The sequence below is a fragment of the Eptesicus fuscus genome, chromosome 18 (assembly GCF_027574615.1).
Source record: "Eptesicus fuscus isolate TK198812 chromosome 18, DD_ASM_mEF_20220401, whole genome shotgun sequence".
Classification (NCBI taxonomy): domain Eukaryota; kingdom Metazoa; phylum Chordata; class Mammalia; order Chiroptera; family Vespertilionidae; genus Eptesicus; species Eptesicus fuscus.
In genome coordinates, this window is record NC_072490.1 from 16,677,478 (window position 1) to 16,695,291 (window position 17,814).

At 41.0% G+C, this 17,814-nt stretch overlaps 1 protein-coding gene across 9 annotated transcripts in view; it reads left to right on the top strand.

Annotated features, from left to right (window-relative positions):
- The window catches only part of NEK10 (NIMA related kinase 10), a 136,546-nt gene that overhangs the window by 63,016 nt on the left and 55,716 nt on the right, over positions 1–17,814 (top strand). For 8 of the 9 annotated variants that reach the window (XM_054729848.1, XM_054729842.1, XM_028130160.2 and 5 more), the window contains 2 exons: positions 8,130–8,259; positions 9,190–9,260. The exons of the other annotated variant lie outside the window; for it this stretch is intronic. In XM_054729848.1, coding sequence (XP_054585823.1) covers positions 8,130–8,259; positions 9,190–9,260 — 201 coding nt within the window. The remainder of the gene's footprint in view (positions 1–8,129; positions 8,260–9,189; positions 9,261–17,814) is intronic. 9 annotated transcript variants of the gene reach the window in all.

Here is a 17,814-nt window from a genome sequence, read left to right on the forward strand (position 1 = left end):
TACAGGGTTTCACTAATGGCAGATATTGGCCTCAGGGAAGACTCGCTGGGTGAAAGAAGCTTCTCTGTACTCCTGATAGCATACCGGATCTGTGTTTGTTATTGACAGCTCTCTTTGTTGGGGTTTAGCAAATAGTTTACTTATCAGGGATAGTGAGACAGAGTCAAATCATTCATGAGAAAGCTGTCAGAGGCCACGGCCAAAGGTTTTTCATATATTCAGAGTTATGGAACGATGGAATGTCTATTTAAAAGATGAAAGAGGAATGCATTTTTTTTTCTTTTTCAGTCACAGAAGAGTGCAGATATAGGATGTATTTGCCCAGCACTTTATGAGGAAATACAGTGGGGATTCAGTCTAAGAAATCTATAAATAAAAAGAATGAATTCTAAAGAGTGACTTTGAAAAATGTGCTGGCTCTCTAGAATAAAAACCCTTTATTTTGTCTAAAAGTCTTAAAAACAGTAATTGTTGATATGCTCACCAATTTGTTTTCGAGTAGAATGCTATCTAATGTTAAATATAATGTTGAATATAAGGTAGGAATCAACGTTATATTTCTGTATGTTTAGAAATACAGAAAAGTGAATGTAATCTTTGTTTTAAAATGGTGTATATATCTGTCATTAAGATGTTTTAAACCTAATTGATGGGCACAGCATTCCAGAACAAGAATATGTCTTACAAACCTTTTTCTTATGGAGGTGAGAACAAGACCTCCAAAGGTGAAATAGCTGTTTGATGCCACAGAACAGTTAAATGTAACTCGCGAGATACACGTTTTTTCTTTTAAATAACGATTTTCTTCATAGCACTTAGTATTAACTTTTATTTACTTACTTACATGTCAGTTGTCTCAGTAGAATGGAAGCTCCATGAGGCCAGGGACTTTTTTTGTGTGTGTGTTCTGTTCACTGCTATGTCCCCAACACCTGCAACAGTACCTGGCATATAGTAAGTGGCCAATACATATTTGTTGAATAAATGAAAATGTGACTAGGGAGCAATAGTGCTTTTAACATTTGGTGTCAGGCCATCTGTGTTTGCTGGCTTGGTAAGAGAAGGTTCCACCCAATAGGTAGAACTTGATCTGTACGATAAAGAATAGTATTGCTTGGGGATGAAGAGAGTGAACGTGCTAGATAAGGGTTGCCATGAAATAGGCGCAAAGATCAGAAGAATTTAAATGTTAATATAATTGACGTGGGTGGGACAGGGTGAGAGCAGGCTACCGCTAGTGTTTTTGAGATCATACGTCCTTTTCTCAAACTGGACCTGCTGGAAAAGACAGTCTGGCACCACTGCTATCACTATGGACTTTTTTCACCGAGGGTGGTAAAGGGTGGGAAAAGTTCTTGCCCTATTTGACTTTGACTTGAATAGGCCAAAGGTCAAATATTTGTTTGTCCACTCAGACCTCGTCAGGATTCAGCAATATGACAGTCCCATCCTCACTACTATGTCTGCCGTGCTGCCTGGTTTTTATCTAACCCACTTATTGTCACAACCCCCATGAAAGGTGACAGATTTCTCTGTAGAATAACAATGATGCCACTTTGCGTTTGTATTTTTCATTCTTAATAAATTGCAGTGTCAGATAAAATGATCTAGAATCAATTGTGCCATCTGTGCAACGTTCACTCATCCTAGTGGGGAGGTGAAATTGAATGTAACTTGACATTTCATTTTCTAGTAAAATGCTCTTCCACATAAGACGCTTATCTAGCTTAAAGAAGTGTTGCATTAATCAATGAAATAATGGGTCAGTTTTTATTTTTAAGCAGCATCTACCACTCATTCATGGAAAATGTATTGATAATTCTTCCAACTAGAGTGAGTGTCTTGCCACTCTAGTTCATACAATGTTACTTGAATAATACACCTCCCGAATCCACAGGAGGCAGGCGACCCATGGGGAAATTTTGGCATCTAGAAACTAGTCATGGTCCACCTCGACCTATGGAACTAGTGAGGCTATTCTGATGGGTCATAGTCCAGTTTACTTATTATTTAACTAAAATGTTTACAGATGATATATGGTCATTGCAAAAATTGGGGCTGGACTTAACATTTCACATATATGTGTTTCATATATATATATTTATTTATATATTTAAATGCATATTTAAAAGAACTTTTATACGTAAAAGTTTATATTTAAAATAACATTCTAATCATTGATTTCATTGGTGTTACAATACATCAATACATGTCTTTATGCAAGATGAGAGAAATGTGATGCTTTTAGAGAAATATAAATACGCTGCTATCCTTATTTTTTCTAAAGTAAGTGCAGAAAACCACATTTAATGCTTAAGCAGCTTTTCGTGTGTCTTTCTGTAAGAAGGATGAGTTGAGCACTAACAAAGGAAAGTACACAAAGAATAGCGCCACTGGAATAAAAGACAAGATTCCCAAAACGGTGTATATATATATATCTGTCATTAAGATGTTTTAAACCTAATTGATGGGCACAGCATTCCAGAACAAGAAATTGGACTTTTAAATAAACAACTTAGTTTTTTTCAGTTTGTGTCCAAATATTGTATTTTTTAGTATAAACACATCCCAGATGTTGCAAATTTTTAGTAATTGAAATTTAGCTGGTGATCTGGATTTTCACTGGCTAAGGCTGCCAACCCTAGATGCAACGTAGGTCCAGGCAGACTCTAAAATCTGTATAAAGGTGTGGCCTATTTCCTTCAGTGGCATATCCCTGGCTCTTGAATGTGTCATCTAATTCTCTTTTCTCTGTGTAAGAACTTGGTGTTTAGAACAAACTTAAATTTATTTAGATATCAAATCTCTCTAATTATCTGCTTAATGGCACCAGGCATCTGTGAGTTGAGAATATTTCAGTGGCGCTGGCTGCAGAACCTGTCAGGATAGGGCTTTATGAGTCTAACAGCTTCCAGAATAGTGTTACCCATTGGATATCCCTAACTGTGGCTCTCTGAGGCATGAATCAGTGTACTCCAAATTGACCTAGCTTCTACTAGTTCCCCTATGAGCACACACTGCATATTGTAGTGTGTATTCATCACCCCATCACCCAAGTCGGAAACTCGGGAGCCTGAAAGATGAGAGGGTCTTCCCCTTCCCTTATCCTCCTCCCCATGTGCATTTGGTCCTGGGGATTTTCTCTTCTCCCATTTCCTTGACCAGCACCTTAATGGAGACTCATTCTTTCTGTCCCTCCTCCAGCTCAGTCCCACCCTCCTCCATAGTGGAGAGCACCACTGGGTTGATCAAAATGGCCTCTAAATTCTGTGGCTCCAGTGGGACTAGACATATTCCATCAATGCCTCTAGGTACTTTCAATAATAGGGCCTCATCGAAAAAGACCAGAACATGGATGGATCTTGCAACTACATGCGTCATTCTGCCTAGAGTCCTTTTTGCTAAGCTCTGCTCATCTCACCAAGTATCTGAATATCATATTGCTCACCCCTTCCCAGAAAATGCACCCAGGTACTTATTCTCTCTGAGTCTTCCCAACTTCCCACATCCCCTTCGATTCTCATTGCCTTCTATCCCACCATAGTGATTGTTGTCTGAGCCATTTCTCAGAATCATTTTACCCCACCCTCAGCAGCCATAAACATGCACTGACAGGCACACACACATGCATGCATATGTGCACACACTGTGCATGTGTGTGTTTTAGCCATCCTATAATGCTAAATGCTCTATGTGGAATCATTCCGAGATACAGCACAATTTACTTTTCAGTCTAAATAAACTGTAGTTATTGGCCTATAGTCTTAATTATGTCACTTCAGATTTTTATCCTCATGAATTCATATGGATTTTTGCCTTCTTGACTGAGCAAATAGCGGATCTTGTGTTCTCAAACAGATGGTTTATATTCTTTTGGAATTTACATTTTTGTTTCTCTTTCCGTTAACAATGATAAGTTAGTTCTCTCTCTCCTCTGTTCTGAAGGCAGTCTAGGGAGATGAATGTTTGATAGCCAGAACCAGAGAACTAAATGTACTTGTTAATAGACTGAAATTAATACATTGCTGGGAGATGCAAAAATCCCTTTTCTATCTTGACTCAGTGAAGCAAATATTGTGGTGTGAGTTATTTCAATAAGAGAAACTTGTCTCCAAACATTTAGTCTTTACTATGTCCCAAACTCCTCAAGATCCTTTTATTAGTATTTTCTAACATTTGCTGAGGAAATTTTTTAATTTATTGAATTTATTGGTTTTCTCAGAAAACCTGCATTAGTTTGCTAGGGTCTGTAATAAAATACCACAGACAGGGTAGCTTTAATGCTGGTGGTCTTTATCTGGCATCTGCAAGGGGGGTTCAGAAACCTGGAGAAGGGCTGTATGTAAATTAAATAAGAGTCCAGAGACGAAACATAATTTTGAAAGTCATTTTGGGGGCCAGAGGAGCTTGGCTGAAGAAACCAAGTTCTCCTTGTCTCAGAACCCCTTGCTTTTTTTTTTTTTAATATATTTTATTGATTTTTTACAGAGAGGAAGGGAGAGGGATAGAGAGCCAGAAACATCAATGAGAGAGAAACATCAACCAGCTGCCTCCTGCACACCCCCTACTGGGGATGTGCCCGCAACCAAGGTACATGCCCTTGACCGGAATCGAACCTGGGACCCTTCAGTCCGCAGGCCGACGCTCTATCCACTGAGCCAAACCGGTTTCGGCAGAACCCCTTGCTTTTTATTAACACAATTTGTCCTAAGGCAAGGTGGAGATATACACATCAAAGGATAGGGTTAGGTACAGAATCCATTGTCAGATTGGGGAATTACCTCAGGCTGTTCAGGTGTTTGGCCAACAGGAGACAATAACATGTAGATTAAGATGTCCTGAGCTGTCTGGCAGCAAGCAATCATCCTTTTCAGGTTTGGGGAAATGCCTTTAGCCATTCCCAACAGGCGATAACATATGTGACTCAGCCTTTGTTGAGTTCCCAAGTTCCATCACCTTTCAATGAAACTCTTGCAATTATGACATGCTGGAATTGGCTTCTGGCATGGCTTGAAGAACAGAAATTTATTTGCTTACAGTTCTGAAGGCTAGAAGTCCAAGATCAAGATGTCGGTAGATTTGCTTTCCTCTGAGGCCTCTCTCCTTGGCTTGCAGGTGGCCGCCCTCCTGCTGCCTCTTCACATGGTGGTTCTGTGTACACACACTCCAGGTGTCTCTTCTTCTTCTTAGGACACTAGTTATATTGGATCAGGACCTATCCTAATGGCATCTTCTTAATTCAGTCCTCCTGTATATACCGGTTCTCTAATCACGGTTACATTCTGAGGTACTGGGAGTTGGGACTGCAGCATATACAATTTGGGGGGCAAAGTTCAGACTGTATAACCGAACATTTTGTTGTGTCTTCTAAATATCAGATTCTATTTCCAGTTTGTCATTACTTTTAGTTGTAATTATGAAACTCTTAGCGTGGAGATTAATTGAAGTTGGATTCCAGAAGCAAAGTGATCGTTAGCAACTGTGTTGTTTTTCTCTGTTTCTTTTCTTATTCTCTTCCAGAGAAGTGATTCTCGGTCTTTTTGAGGGACCTCTGGACAGCGTTAAGAATCTGATGAAAGCTATTATATCAGTTAACTTAGACAAACTATCTCAAAACTTAGTGGTTTAATATAATAACCTCCCCCCACCCTCAATACACTGCGTGCTGGCAAATTGGGCTGGTCCCAGCAGGGACTGCGCTCACATGATTGTCAATGGCTTGCATGCATAGGGTTTTCAAGAGCAGAAAGAGAGAGTGAGTTCCAAAAAGGGTGTTTTCCAAGTATCTCTTAGCATCACTTTTACTGACACTTCCTTAGACAAAGCAAATCATATGGTCCAGCCAAGATTTGAGGGGTGGAGAAGCAGGCTCCCCCTTTAGATAGAAGGATCCCCAAAGCCTGTGGAAAGGGGGCATGCCTGTGGGACGGGAGGAGTTTGTGGTCTCCAGTGAGAAGGAGGAGGAGATGTAATGGTGAGTAAAGTAAATGGAGTACACTCTATTCTTACAAGTGTTTTCTCCCCACATTGAGGAATTATCTTTTGAGGAGAAATGAACTGTCTCTAGAGAAGTCCAGACACTGCTGTGGAGAGTGACTGGAGAAGGGCCCTGGGCCCCTGGTGGGGCACAGAGCATCTGCTTCATGAGTTCTTAGAAACAGGAAGCACATCTCTTGCGTTCTCAGTAGATAAAAACATTTGAGAAATTTGTCTGTGGGGAGCCAAGAGCATCTTCCTCTTAAGTGAAGCATCCATTTTATATAAAAACTGTTGTTTGAAATTTTAACCCTGCTATTTGGCTTCTGTAGATGCTTGCTTGCTTAAATAATAAGGAGAATAAGACTACTACCACTTCAGAGAGGCCATTAAACCTTCCCCGGACGAAATTATCAGTGCTGGCACCAGGCCAGGACTTTGGTTGAGGTCTCAAGGCCCCAGCACATAGGGGGTCTTTAAGAACTTGCAAAGGGGGCCGGAAACACCCCATATTTGGGAGACAAAGATGGTAAAAACATATAAATAGGGAAAATTCCTCCATGTTGGGGCCCAGAATTTGAGAGACATTTTCCTCTGGACCCGCGCGTAATAAATGTAAGTCCATCTCTAAGTATTGCTTGGTTCTTCTCCGGTTTTCTGTAACATAAGGACATTATTTCTTGTAAGGCATTTCTTTTTAAATGTGAGCAGTTGATCAGGTGGTACCAAGGGACACCTTTTTAGTCACTTGGGACCAGCAGAGTCCTGCAAATCACCTCAGACTCCCCTATTGCCATGTGATTGAATTCAAAAGCGCCAAATAAGACAATGCTTAACTCAGGGACTAGGAATCACACGTTCCTCTGCAAATACATAATGGGCATCTTACACCAGGAATTCCCCGGAATAGCACAAGAACAGCGACTCCTTGGTTATTCTTAGCAGTCAGTACTGAATTATACCTACTCTGTTCTGACATTGATTTATCAATTTCTCTAAACCTTAACTCACTGTCCAAGTTAACCATTAATCCCCACTCCATTAATTTAGAGGGCTTAGCACAGCCCTAAGTATATGCTGTAGGACTGAATTATCAAACTACTTTATTTGGGGTGTGTGGGTTTGACACTTTGCTGAGTTTCACTCTACAAATACGATGGAGGAAACTTCTATTAGTCCAAAATATCTAAGGGGACAACATTCCCCTCCACATTAAAAAAAAAGAAGAAGAAGAATAAAAAGAAAGAAAAACATGTCAAACGTGTCCCTCACAGCTTAACTTCATTTAAAGGCTGACAGCCTCCTTGTCCAGATCGGAAATACAATTTCAGAGAAACTGACATGATGGGTATTGTCATTTCCTGCAACATATTTAAATGTAGTTTTCCACCTGTTTTATACATTACAGTTGAATAGCAAAGGAAAATGCTGTATCAGTTAGTTTTTCCCATAAAAATGCTGCGTTAGAAACCACCGCAAATCCTTAATGGCATTCGACAACAAGCATTTACTGTCAGACTCACAGGTCTGGGTCTTCTGAGTTGGTTCTGCTTCAGGCTGCAGGTTTGTGGGTTGTCTGCGCCAGGTCTGCTCCACGTGTCTTATTACGGGCTCAGGCCGGAGAGGCAGCACCTACCTGGGATATCCTCTTCTAGAAGCTCCTAGAGGGACAAATGGAAGCCCTTGAACCTGTTTGGACTGAGACCTGATCTGGTGCACTGTCCCTTCCACATGGCATTGGCCAGAGCCAGGCAGCACCATCACAACCAGAGGCAGGAGTGGGTAACAAAGACTGCCTACGAAGAGGCCAGGGTGAGATGTACAAAACTTCCAGAATAGAAAAGAACAGGGGCCAGCGATTCCTTCCACCACAGAGAGGTGGTTGTTTCTGGAAATGACTTCCCTGGACACTTGGTAGGCAATGTTTATGGTCAATTGAAGTCTGGTGCTTGAATGGAATCGCTTGCTTGTGCTTGTGGTTCATCCAAGTCTGGGCAAATTCAAAGATATTTTTTCATGTGTGTACTTGAAATAGTGATCAACAGTTTCAGATTTTTTTCCTTGTATCTCCAACTATAGCTTAAAACTTGGACTTCTTTCTGAACTGACCTCTCTGCTTTTCAGTGTCTATTAACATCCTTCTTTTCGTTCAGCCCTGAGGTACTGAAGAGTGAGCCGTACGGGGAGAAGGCTGACGTCTGGGCCGCAGGCTGCATCCTGTACCAGATGGCCACGCTGAACCCCCCCTTCTACAGCTCCAACATGCTCTCCCTGGCTACAAAAGTAAGCAGGCGCGGGAGGCAACAGGGCCTCCTGTTGCTGAGAATACCACTCCTTTTCTGCTTAAATAGAACCTTGTGACATCAGTAAAACTGTCAAATAACAGCAGGCATTGATTTTTCCCCAAAAATACGTTTTTACTGATTTTTAGAGAGAAGGGAAGGGAGAGGGATAAAGAGATAGAAACATCAAGGAGCTCAACCACTGAACCACACCGGCCAGGCAGCAGGCATAGTTTTTATTAACCACATGCTCTAGTTTAGTTTTCCTCCTTTCTTCTAAATCTACATCATGTGCTACGGCACATTTCCCCCTGTAATTGCCTTTATTTATAATAGAAAATTATAAAATAAATATATCAAGTTACTTTTTGGTGTTATTCTTTTTTTATTTAGATCTTTATTGTTGAAAATATTACATATGTCCCATTCCCCCCCGCCCCGCCCTTCTAGCTCCTCCCTCGCCCTTCTTCTCCGCACCCCAGATGGCCACGCTGAACCCCCCTGTCCCCCACCCCAGGCCTTCACCACCCTATTGTCTCTCTCCATAGGTTATGCATATATGTATGTATACAAATTCTTTGGTTGATCACATCCACCCACCCACTCACCCCCACCTTCCCTTTGCAATTTGGTCTGTTATTCTTAATTGCAGTTTGGACTACCCACAATCCAACATAACATATTATATTATCCTCCACATCATTCATATGAATCTGAGGTTAACTTTAGCTCAGCTTAAAGAACACAATTCCAAGCTAAAGAACTATTTAATGGATGTCAATTTTGTATTTGTTGGAATGCTTTTGCTCCTGATTAGAATTTGTGCACAAAGTTACAATGCTTACTGGGTAACTCTCGTGTGGTGGCCAAGCTTTACCACTCAAAAAATATCCATGTCCCTTCATTCCCATCCACTCTGTTTGTTTTGCAGATAGTGGAGGCGGTATATGAGCCAGTGCCAGAAGGCATCTACTCTGAAAAAGTGACAGATACCATCAGCAGGTAATTAGGCTCCCAACTTTGAACGTATAGGGATCCTCAAGAAATAACTCACAATTATAAGGATTTCCTTTGTAAATATTCATGCGGTGGGAGGGCTCCCAAATAATCTAAACCTGGAAAAATATTTTGCATCATCAATAATAGTGACCACTTGGAAGCCATGAGATGTCCAAGAGGAAGTAGTACATTCACTTGAAATATTATGCAACCACTAGAATAATGACTCTGAATGCTTTGTTTCCACTTGTAAGATGCGTGCAGTATGAACCTTTGCAGGATGTAAAGTTGTTTATAACTATGACAAAAAGCTTAAAAATATGGCATAAATGTGGAAAAAGGCTGGACAGGAATATATGAAATGGAAAAAGGTCATGTTAGATAAAATTATAAGCATTTTTCATTTCTGTTTTTAAATCAGTAATGTTGTATTGTATAATACATTTTCAAAGAAAGTTGGGAAGAATTTTTCTAGCTAGCAATATAGTAGGAGTTTAATGAAAGGCATTATCCCTTTGCAAAGTTCTGACCCCACTGGGCTTGTCCCAGCTGACCCCGCCCCTCTCCCCTCCCACTTTTCCTCTTTTCTCTCCCTTTGGACCTTTGACCTTGCTATTCCCCCTTTCTGGAACTATCTTCTCTGAAGCATGCATGGCACAGGCCTTCACTTCCCTTGGGCTTCTGCTGAGATGTCCTGTGTCAGGAAGCCAGCCCCACAGCCTTTCTGTACCCTCTCGTGCCCTTGCCTGCTTTCTAAAGCTCACAGCATCCATCACCCTGACATGTTGTGCCTGTGTGTGCGGACTTGTCTCTTTATTGTCTCTCTGTCCTCACCGGACTCCACAAGAGCAGGGACTTCTTCAGTTTAGCACACAGCTGTTCCGTGCCCAAAGCAATGACTGGCACAATGTAGACCCTTAACAAATTAAATACTGGTTGTACGAATAAATGACTCCCATTTATCTGGCTGATTGTTATTTCTGGACCATTTTAAGTACTTAAGTTGGCCCAAGATTACTTCTCTGCCCCATTGAGCTGAGTCAAATTCTCATTATTATGATGGAAACCCTAGAGTCACCTCAGAGAGACTCTTTATCCATGCCCCTGCCCGATTCCCGTCCAGCTCGGTTCTGTGTCTGTCCCAGCACTGAGCAGCATCTCTGGTGGGATGTCATAGAGATATTACCGTGGCTGTGCCCCTTCCCCTTTCGTTTCCCCTCCCAGCCCATTGTTCGGCAGTAATAGGCATTCCTCACATGGTTGCCCGGTTATATCTGGAGTCTCTCCGTCCTCAGCACAGTGCTGTCCTGCTGTACACTAAGGGCCCCAGGCCCAGCTCGGGCTGAGCTTCACTAACTATAGACTCTGAACAAACCATTTGACCACTCTTTCTGCATTTCTGCTTCCTCATTCAGTAAAATGGGGATCCTAGTAGCACCAACCTCATCAGGCTGGTGTGATGATTACACAGGGAATATATTGTTAATGTTACAGGAAATGAGCTGAAACCCCTTCCTAAATCATCTGAATTCTGCATGTCTTGGATCGTGCCTTGCTGCTAATGAATCCAGACAAATGTATTTAAACTGCTCATCTTCACAGTTTGTCCCCGTCCTCTGCTATCTGTTTTTTGTGAAGTGCCTTAAAAATCCAAGTCTCCAGAATTGTCAAGACAGGAGTACCAGACGTACTCATTTGACTTCTCCATTTCATAGGTTTTTGATTGCCACAAGGAGCCGGGAAGGGGTAGTGCAGAGAAAAAGGATAGAGACATTATTCTGATTTTGTGGCACCGGGCAAACAGAACCATAATTTGCTTCTGACAGGCTCCCCAGCTATTGGTACCCATGCCTCTTGGGGCTAAGAGGCTATGGCAGAGTCATACATCAGCATTGTCATGAAAAGGTTAAGAGCATCAGTAGGTTCTGGAATTAACTGAATTCAAATTCCTCCTCTTCCACTCATCTGAACATTCCCAGCCCCACTTTTCCCACCTGTGCTGCGTGGGTAGCAATGGCAACTACTCATGGGCTTGCTTCAAAGCCTGAATAAGATAATGCTTCTGATGCTCTTAGCACAGTACCCAGCATGTAGTGAGCACTCAATAAAACTAGGTATTGCTATTAATAACAATATTATGTGTGGAATTAAGTATACAAAACAAATTGTGATAAATGTGATGCAGGATAGTAAAGGGGCAATAAGAGATTACAGAAGAATTTGGCCTAGTCTGGAGATTTGAGGAAGATTACTATGAAGAAGGGATATGTAATCTGGACCTGACCAATTCTCAAATAGTAAACGGAGTAGAGAAAGCATTTCATAGATGGGCATCTGTGAAGGCTTTCCTGGGGGAAAGAGCTTGTTAGTTTGAGGAACTGAAAGAAACTGGTGATGGAGCGTGTTAAGTATGGGAGAGAATAATGAGCACATGATTAGGGGATAGGGAGGGACCAGATTGACCAGGTCCTATAGGCCACAGTGAGACTTTGGAATTTTTACCTCGAGTACTGAGGAGAGGACTGAAGGGCAATAACAGGCTGGGCACGGTGAAAATTTCCTCTTTAGCACAGATCATGGGGGACAGACTGGAGGAAACGAGTGTGGGAGGGAGAGGAAGGCCCAGCTGCCCATTGAGAGCTGATGGTGGCTTTGACTGGAGTGGGTTGGTGTTGATGGAGAGAAGTGGGGTTGTTTCCTCACTGTAGGCTGGAAATTGAGTCAATAAGCTTGGGGTACAATCACAAGAGGATTAAAAAATACTTTAGTTAACTGGGACAATGTGGTGCCGTTGAAAAAATGAAAGCAATTGGATTTATTCTATGGAACTTCAGAAAATGGAGCCACGATCATGGAGTAGAGAGTCCTAGGAGGCCAAGGTCAGCTCACCATTAGGAAGTATGTGTCAGAATTAGAGGCTCACACCATGGAGCAGGCTGCTGGGTGGGTAGTGTCACCGGAATGTTTAAGAGAATGAATGATCACTATTAAGAGACTCCAGATTTTCATGAAAAAATGGCGACGGAATAGAGTCGGGTTTGGAGTCTGTTCCTGGGGCGGAGAGTCGGAGCAGCAGAGGCTCGCAGAGGGAGTGTATGTGGGCAAGCCAAGGGACAGCTAAACTCCAGGAGAAGGCGGGGGAGTGCTGGGCAGTGTTCCTCTGACCACGCAGCACCCACAGGGGCTGGGTCCCCTCTTGGAGCTGCGGGCTTGCCGGGCGCCGTGCCATCTTGCAAGGAAAGGAGGATTTTAGGGGAAACCTGTCTTTCCGCGACAACTGCAAACACTGAACTGCTGGGAGCACCAGACCACCGGTCCCCTATCAGCGCAAACATTTGGATCCAAAGAAACTCTCCACTGCACCACGGAAAGGTCAGATTTTGTCTGAAATAAGCTGCGGTTTCTAATCCCCGCGGTGGGTGAGGGAAGCCCTGGGTGAGGGAAGTGCGGCAGCCGCAGGACCGGCAGGAGCCGGGAGGTCTGTGCCTAGAAAAATCAGCGGCAGTTGGAACTGCCCTGATCCGTGAATGAGGAGGGGGGTCTTCTGAGCTGCTAACAGAAGTGACCTCTTGAAAGCAACTCATTTTAATCTGACGAGGAGGGTCAGACTAAGAATTTTCAAAGGAGTGCAGGCTCCTTAGTCTGGGGCACAGACCCACGGTCCGCACACCTGGGCTCTTTCCGACTCTGAGTGATAAGCCCAATACAGAGGCAAACCCAGGTGGAAACCCTGAAAGACTGCAGGGGGAAGGTGTTTTTTCGGAACCTGGGGCCAGAGCTGCGTGTGACCATCAGAGAGGCAGCTCTGAGGCGCACACCTCTACAAACCGGTAGTGAGTGCCATAGAAGGGGAAAAAAAAAAAAGAAAAAAGAGCTAGAGAGGCCCGGAAGTCAATTCAGAAACACTGCCACCCAGGGGCTGAAACGCTAATTGTCTCTGGTGTAATCAAAAATAAATACGAGAAATTAAGACAGGGCTGGCTTAAAAAGCAGGACTGGCTTCCAACACTGAGGAGCCCTGGAATGAAGCTGAATTGATATACCGCCCAGACTGGGAAAAAGGCGTACCAAACAGAATAATAGAGGAAGTGAATGACAGCCGCTACTGCACATTTTAGTCTTCCTATTTTTTAATTTTCAATTCTTTTTTCAATTTTTTAAATTTTTTATTCTCATATTTTTTTATTTTCATTTTTTGCATCTTATACTTAAGAAACTAATATTTTTTCTTTTTCCTCACTTGATTTTCACCTTTTTAATTATTACATTTTTATTTCCAATCAGCAATATTATTACTATTATTTTACTTTTTTTTTTTTTAATGTCATTTGATTTTCTCTTTCTTTTATTTTTGGATTAGTGTCCTACATTCGATTTGCATCTTTCCCTTACAATCGCTTTACCCTATCTCAAAGCTAACATTATGCCATCACTCTCCTCCTAACCTTTCCCCCTTGTTCCCCAGTTTATCTTAACCCTTTCTGGCTTTAGATTTTCCCTACTTTTTCAGTTTACTCCCTGCTAAAACTTCACCCTACTTATATATCTAATCCCAACCCCCTGCTCCAAATCCATACAAACCTCTCTCTACGCTACCTTTAAAAAATTATTTTTCTCTCGGGCCTTTTGTTGTTGTTTGCTTGAATGTTGATTAGATTGAATTTTTATGCTTTTTTAGGAGATTGTTTTGATTATTCTTTTTGTTGGTTTGGTTGGTTCTTTTGTTTGCTTTGTTTTTGTTTGTTTTTTACTTTTGTTTTCCCTTGCCTCACTTGAAATTAGCTGCTGTTGCAGTTTGTATTAATCTCCAGGCACGTGTTGCTGGAATTTGCTGGGAATAGTGGTTGTTCTAGTGGAGTTTACTCCCCATATATATAGTTTGTTCCCCTTTTCTCTCTTAGTATCATTCTTGTCTCTCTTACTTTTTTTTTCTTTTCTTTTTCTTTTCTGTTATTTCTTTTCTTTCTTTCTGCTCTTTTCCCAAGTTCAGATTCACACTCTTTGTTTTTTTTTTTGTTTTTTTTTTTTTTTTTTTCTTCGTTGTTGTTCTTTCTTTTTACTCTCCCTCTTCCACTCCTATTCCCTAATTTGTCTTTCTCTGGTGGTTACCTTTATTGGAGGTTATTAATATCGTGAATACAATTCTGTTCAGTGCCTTGTCTGTTGTGCCTGGTTGTGTTGTATTTTATACCTTTAAATCAACGCCAGAGAGAGAAATCTATATAACCAGACATCCGGAGAAGAGAGACCATGGGGAGACAAAGAAACAGCCCCCACAGGAAAGAGAAGCAGGCATCACCAGAAAAGGAAGTAAACGATTTAGAGGCAAACAACCTATCAGAGAAAGAATTCAGAGAAATGGTCATAAAGTGGCTGAAAAGGATGGAAGACAAATTCGACAATATGAGTAAGAACCAAGAAGAAATGAAGAAGAACCAAGAAGAAATGAAAAATGACATCGCTGCTGTAAAGAACTCAATAGAAAGCATCAAGAGTAGACTAGATGAAGCAGAGGACCGCATAAGTGAGCTAGAAGACAAGATGGAAAAAAATACCCAATTACAACAGCTTCTAGAAACAAAAATTAGAAAGATGGAGGAGAGCGTAAGGGAACTTCAGGACAATACAAAACAAAACAACATCAGGATAATAGGGGTGCCAGAAGGAAAGGAAACTGAGCAAGGAATAGAAAACCTGTTTGAAGAAATAATAACAGAAAACTTCCCTGATATAGGGAAGAAAAAACCCACACAAATCCAAGAAGCTCACAGAGTTCCAAGCAAAATGAACCCCAAAAGACCGACGCCAAGGCACATTATAGTTAAGTTGGCAAACACCAACGACAAAGTAAGAATCTTACAAGCGGCCAGAGAGAGACAGACAGTTACATACAAAGGAACCCCCATCAGACTAGCAACTGATTTCTCAACAGAAACTCATCAGGCCAGAAGGGAATGGAATGAAATATACCAAGTCATGCAAAGGAAGGGTCTAAATCCAAGAATACTGTACCCAGCAAGGCTATCAATCAAAATTGAAGGTGAAATCAGGAGCTTCAGAGACAAAAAAGGACTAAGGGAGTTTATCACCACCAAACCAGCAATGAAAGAAATGCTAAAGGGACTGCTGTAAAAAAAAAAGAAAGAAATAGGAAGCAAAGAAGGTACACAGGGGTATAGAATAAAAATGGCGTCAAATAAGTACCTATCAATAATAACTTTAAATGTAAATGGATTGAATGCCCCAATCAAAAGACACAGGGTAACAGACTGGATAAGAAAACAAAACCCAGATATCTGCTGTCTACAGGAAACCCACCTCAAAAAAAAGGATGCATACAGACTGAGAGTAAAGGGATGGAAAAAGGTTTTCCAGGCAAATGGAAATGAAAAAAAAGCTGGGGTTGCAATACTTATATGTGACAAATTAGATCTCAAAGTGAAGGACATAACAAGAGATAATGAAGGCCACTTCATAATACTAAAGGGAGAAATCCAACAAGAAGAAATAACTCTGGTAAACATATATGCACCCAATACAGGAGCACCAAGATACATTAAAAAACTCCTGGAAGATATCAAAGGAGAGATTGACAGTAATACAATCATAGTAGGAGACTTCAATACCCCACTATCACCATTGGACAAATCCTCTACACAAAAAATCAGCAAAGAAACATCAATCCTAAATGACTCACTAGAACAGATGGAATTAATCGACATCTTCAGAACATTTCACCCCAAAGCCACAGAATATACATTCTTCTCAAGTGCACATGGGTCATTTTCAAAGATAGACCATATGTTAGGACATAGGCAAAGTCTCTCCAAATTCAAGAAGATAGAAATCATATCAAGTATCTTCTCAGATCACAGTGGCATAAAACTGGAAATTAACTACAATAAAAACAACCCAAAGAAATCAAACACTTGGAGACTAAACAGCATGTTATTAAACCATGACTGGGTTACCAAAGACATCAAGGAAGAAATAAAAAACATCATGGCAACAAACGACAATGAAAACACAACAATCCAAAATCTATGGGACACAATGAAAGCAGTCCTGAGAGGGAAGTTCATAGCTGTACAAGCCTACTTCAAAAAACAAGAAACAATGGTAATAAATTACCTAACCCAACAACTCAAAGAGTTAGAGAGAGAGCAACAAGATAAGCCCAGTGTAAGCAGAAGGAAAGAAATAATAAAGATCAGAGCGGAGATAAACGACATAGAGACCAAAGAAACAATACAAAAGATCAACAAAACCAAGAGCTGGTTCTTTGAAAGGATAAACAAGATTGATGGACCTCTAGCCAGGCTCACCAAGAAGCAAAGAGAGAGGACCCAAATAAACAAAATCAGAAATGAAAGAGGTGAAATAACAACAGACCCTGACGAAATACAAAGGATTGTTACAAAATACTACGAACAACTCTATTCCAACAAACTGGACAACCTAGAGGAAATCGACATATTCCTAGAAAAATACAACCTTCCAAAACTCAATCAGGAAGATTCTAAACAGCTCAACATGCCAGTAACTATGGAAGAAATTGAAGCAGTCATCAAAAAGCTTCCGGCAAACAAAAGCCCGGGGCCTGATGGCTTCACAGGAGAGTTTTATCAAACTTTCAAGGAAGAACTAAAACCTATCCTCCTCAGACTATTCCAAAAAATTCAAGAGGAAGGAACACTTCCAGGCTCCTTCTATGAAGCCAGCATCACCCTAATACCAAAACCAGATAAAGACAACTCAATGAAAGAGAATTACAGGCCAATATCCCTCATGAACATTGATGCCAAAATCCTCAACAAAATTCTAGCAAATCGGCTCCAGCAGTACATCAGAAAGATCATACACCATGACCAAGTAGGATTTATTCCAGGAATGCAAGGATGGTACAATATCCGCAAATCAATAAACGTGATACATCACATAAACAAATTGAGAGATAAAAATCACATAGTCATATCAATAGATGCAGAAAAAGCATTTGACAAAATCCAACACCCTTTCTTGATAAAAACTCTCAACAAGGTGGGAATAGAAGGCTCATACCTCAACATAATAAAAGCTATTTATGATAAACCCACAGCAAACATCATACTCAATGGGCAAAAACTAAAACCATTTCCCCTAAGAACAGGAACAAGACAGGGATGCCCACTCTCACCACTCCTGTTTGACATAGTACTGGAAGTATTAGCTATCGCAATTAGGCAAGAAGAAGAAATAAGAGGCATCCAAATTGGAAAAGAAGAAGTGAAGCTGTCCTTATTTGCAGATGACATGATATTGTACATAAAAAACCCAAAAGATTCCATCAAAAAACTAATAGACTTAATAAATGAATTCGGCAATGTAGCGGGATACAAAATTAACGCCAAGAAATCTATGGCTTTTCTATACACCAATAATGAACTTACAGAAAGAGAGACTAAAAAAGCAATCCCATTTACCATCGCACCAAAAAAATTAAGATACCTAGGAATAAACTTAACTAAGGAGGTAAAAGACCTATACGCAGAAAACTACAGGACACTGAAAAAAGAGA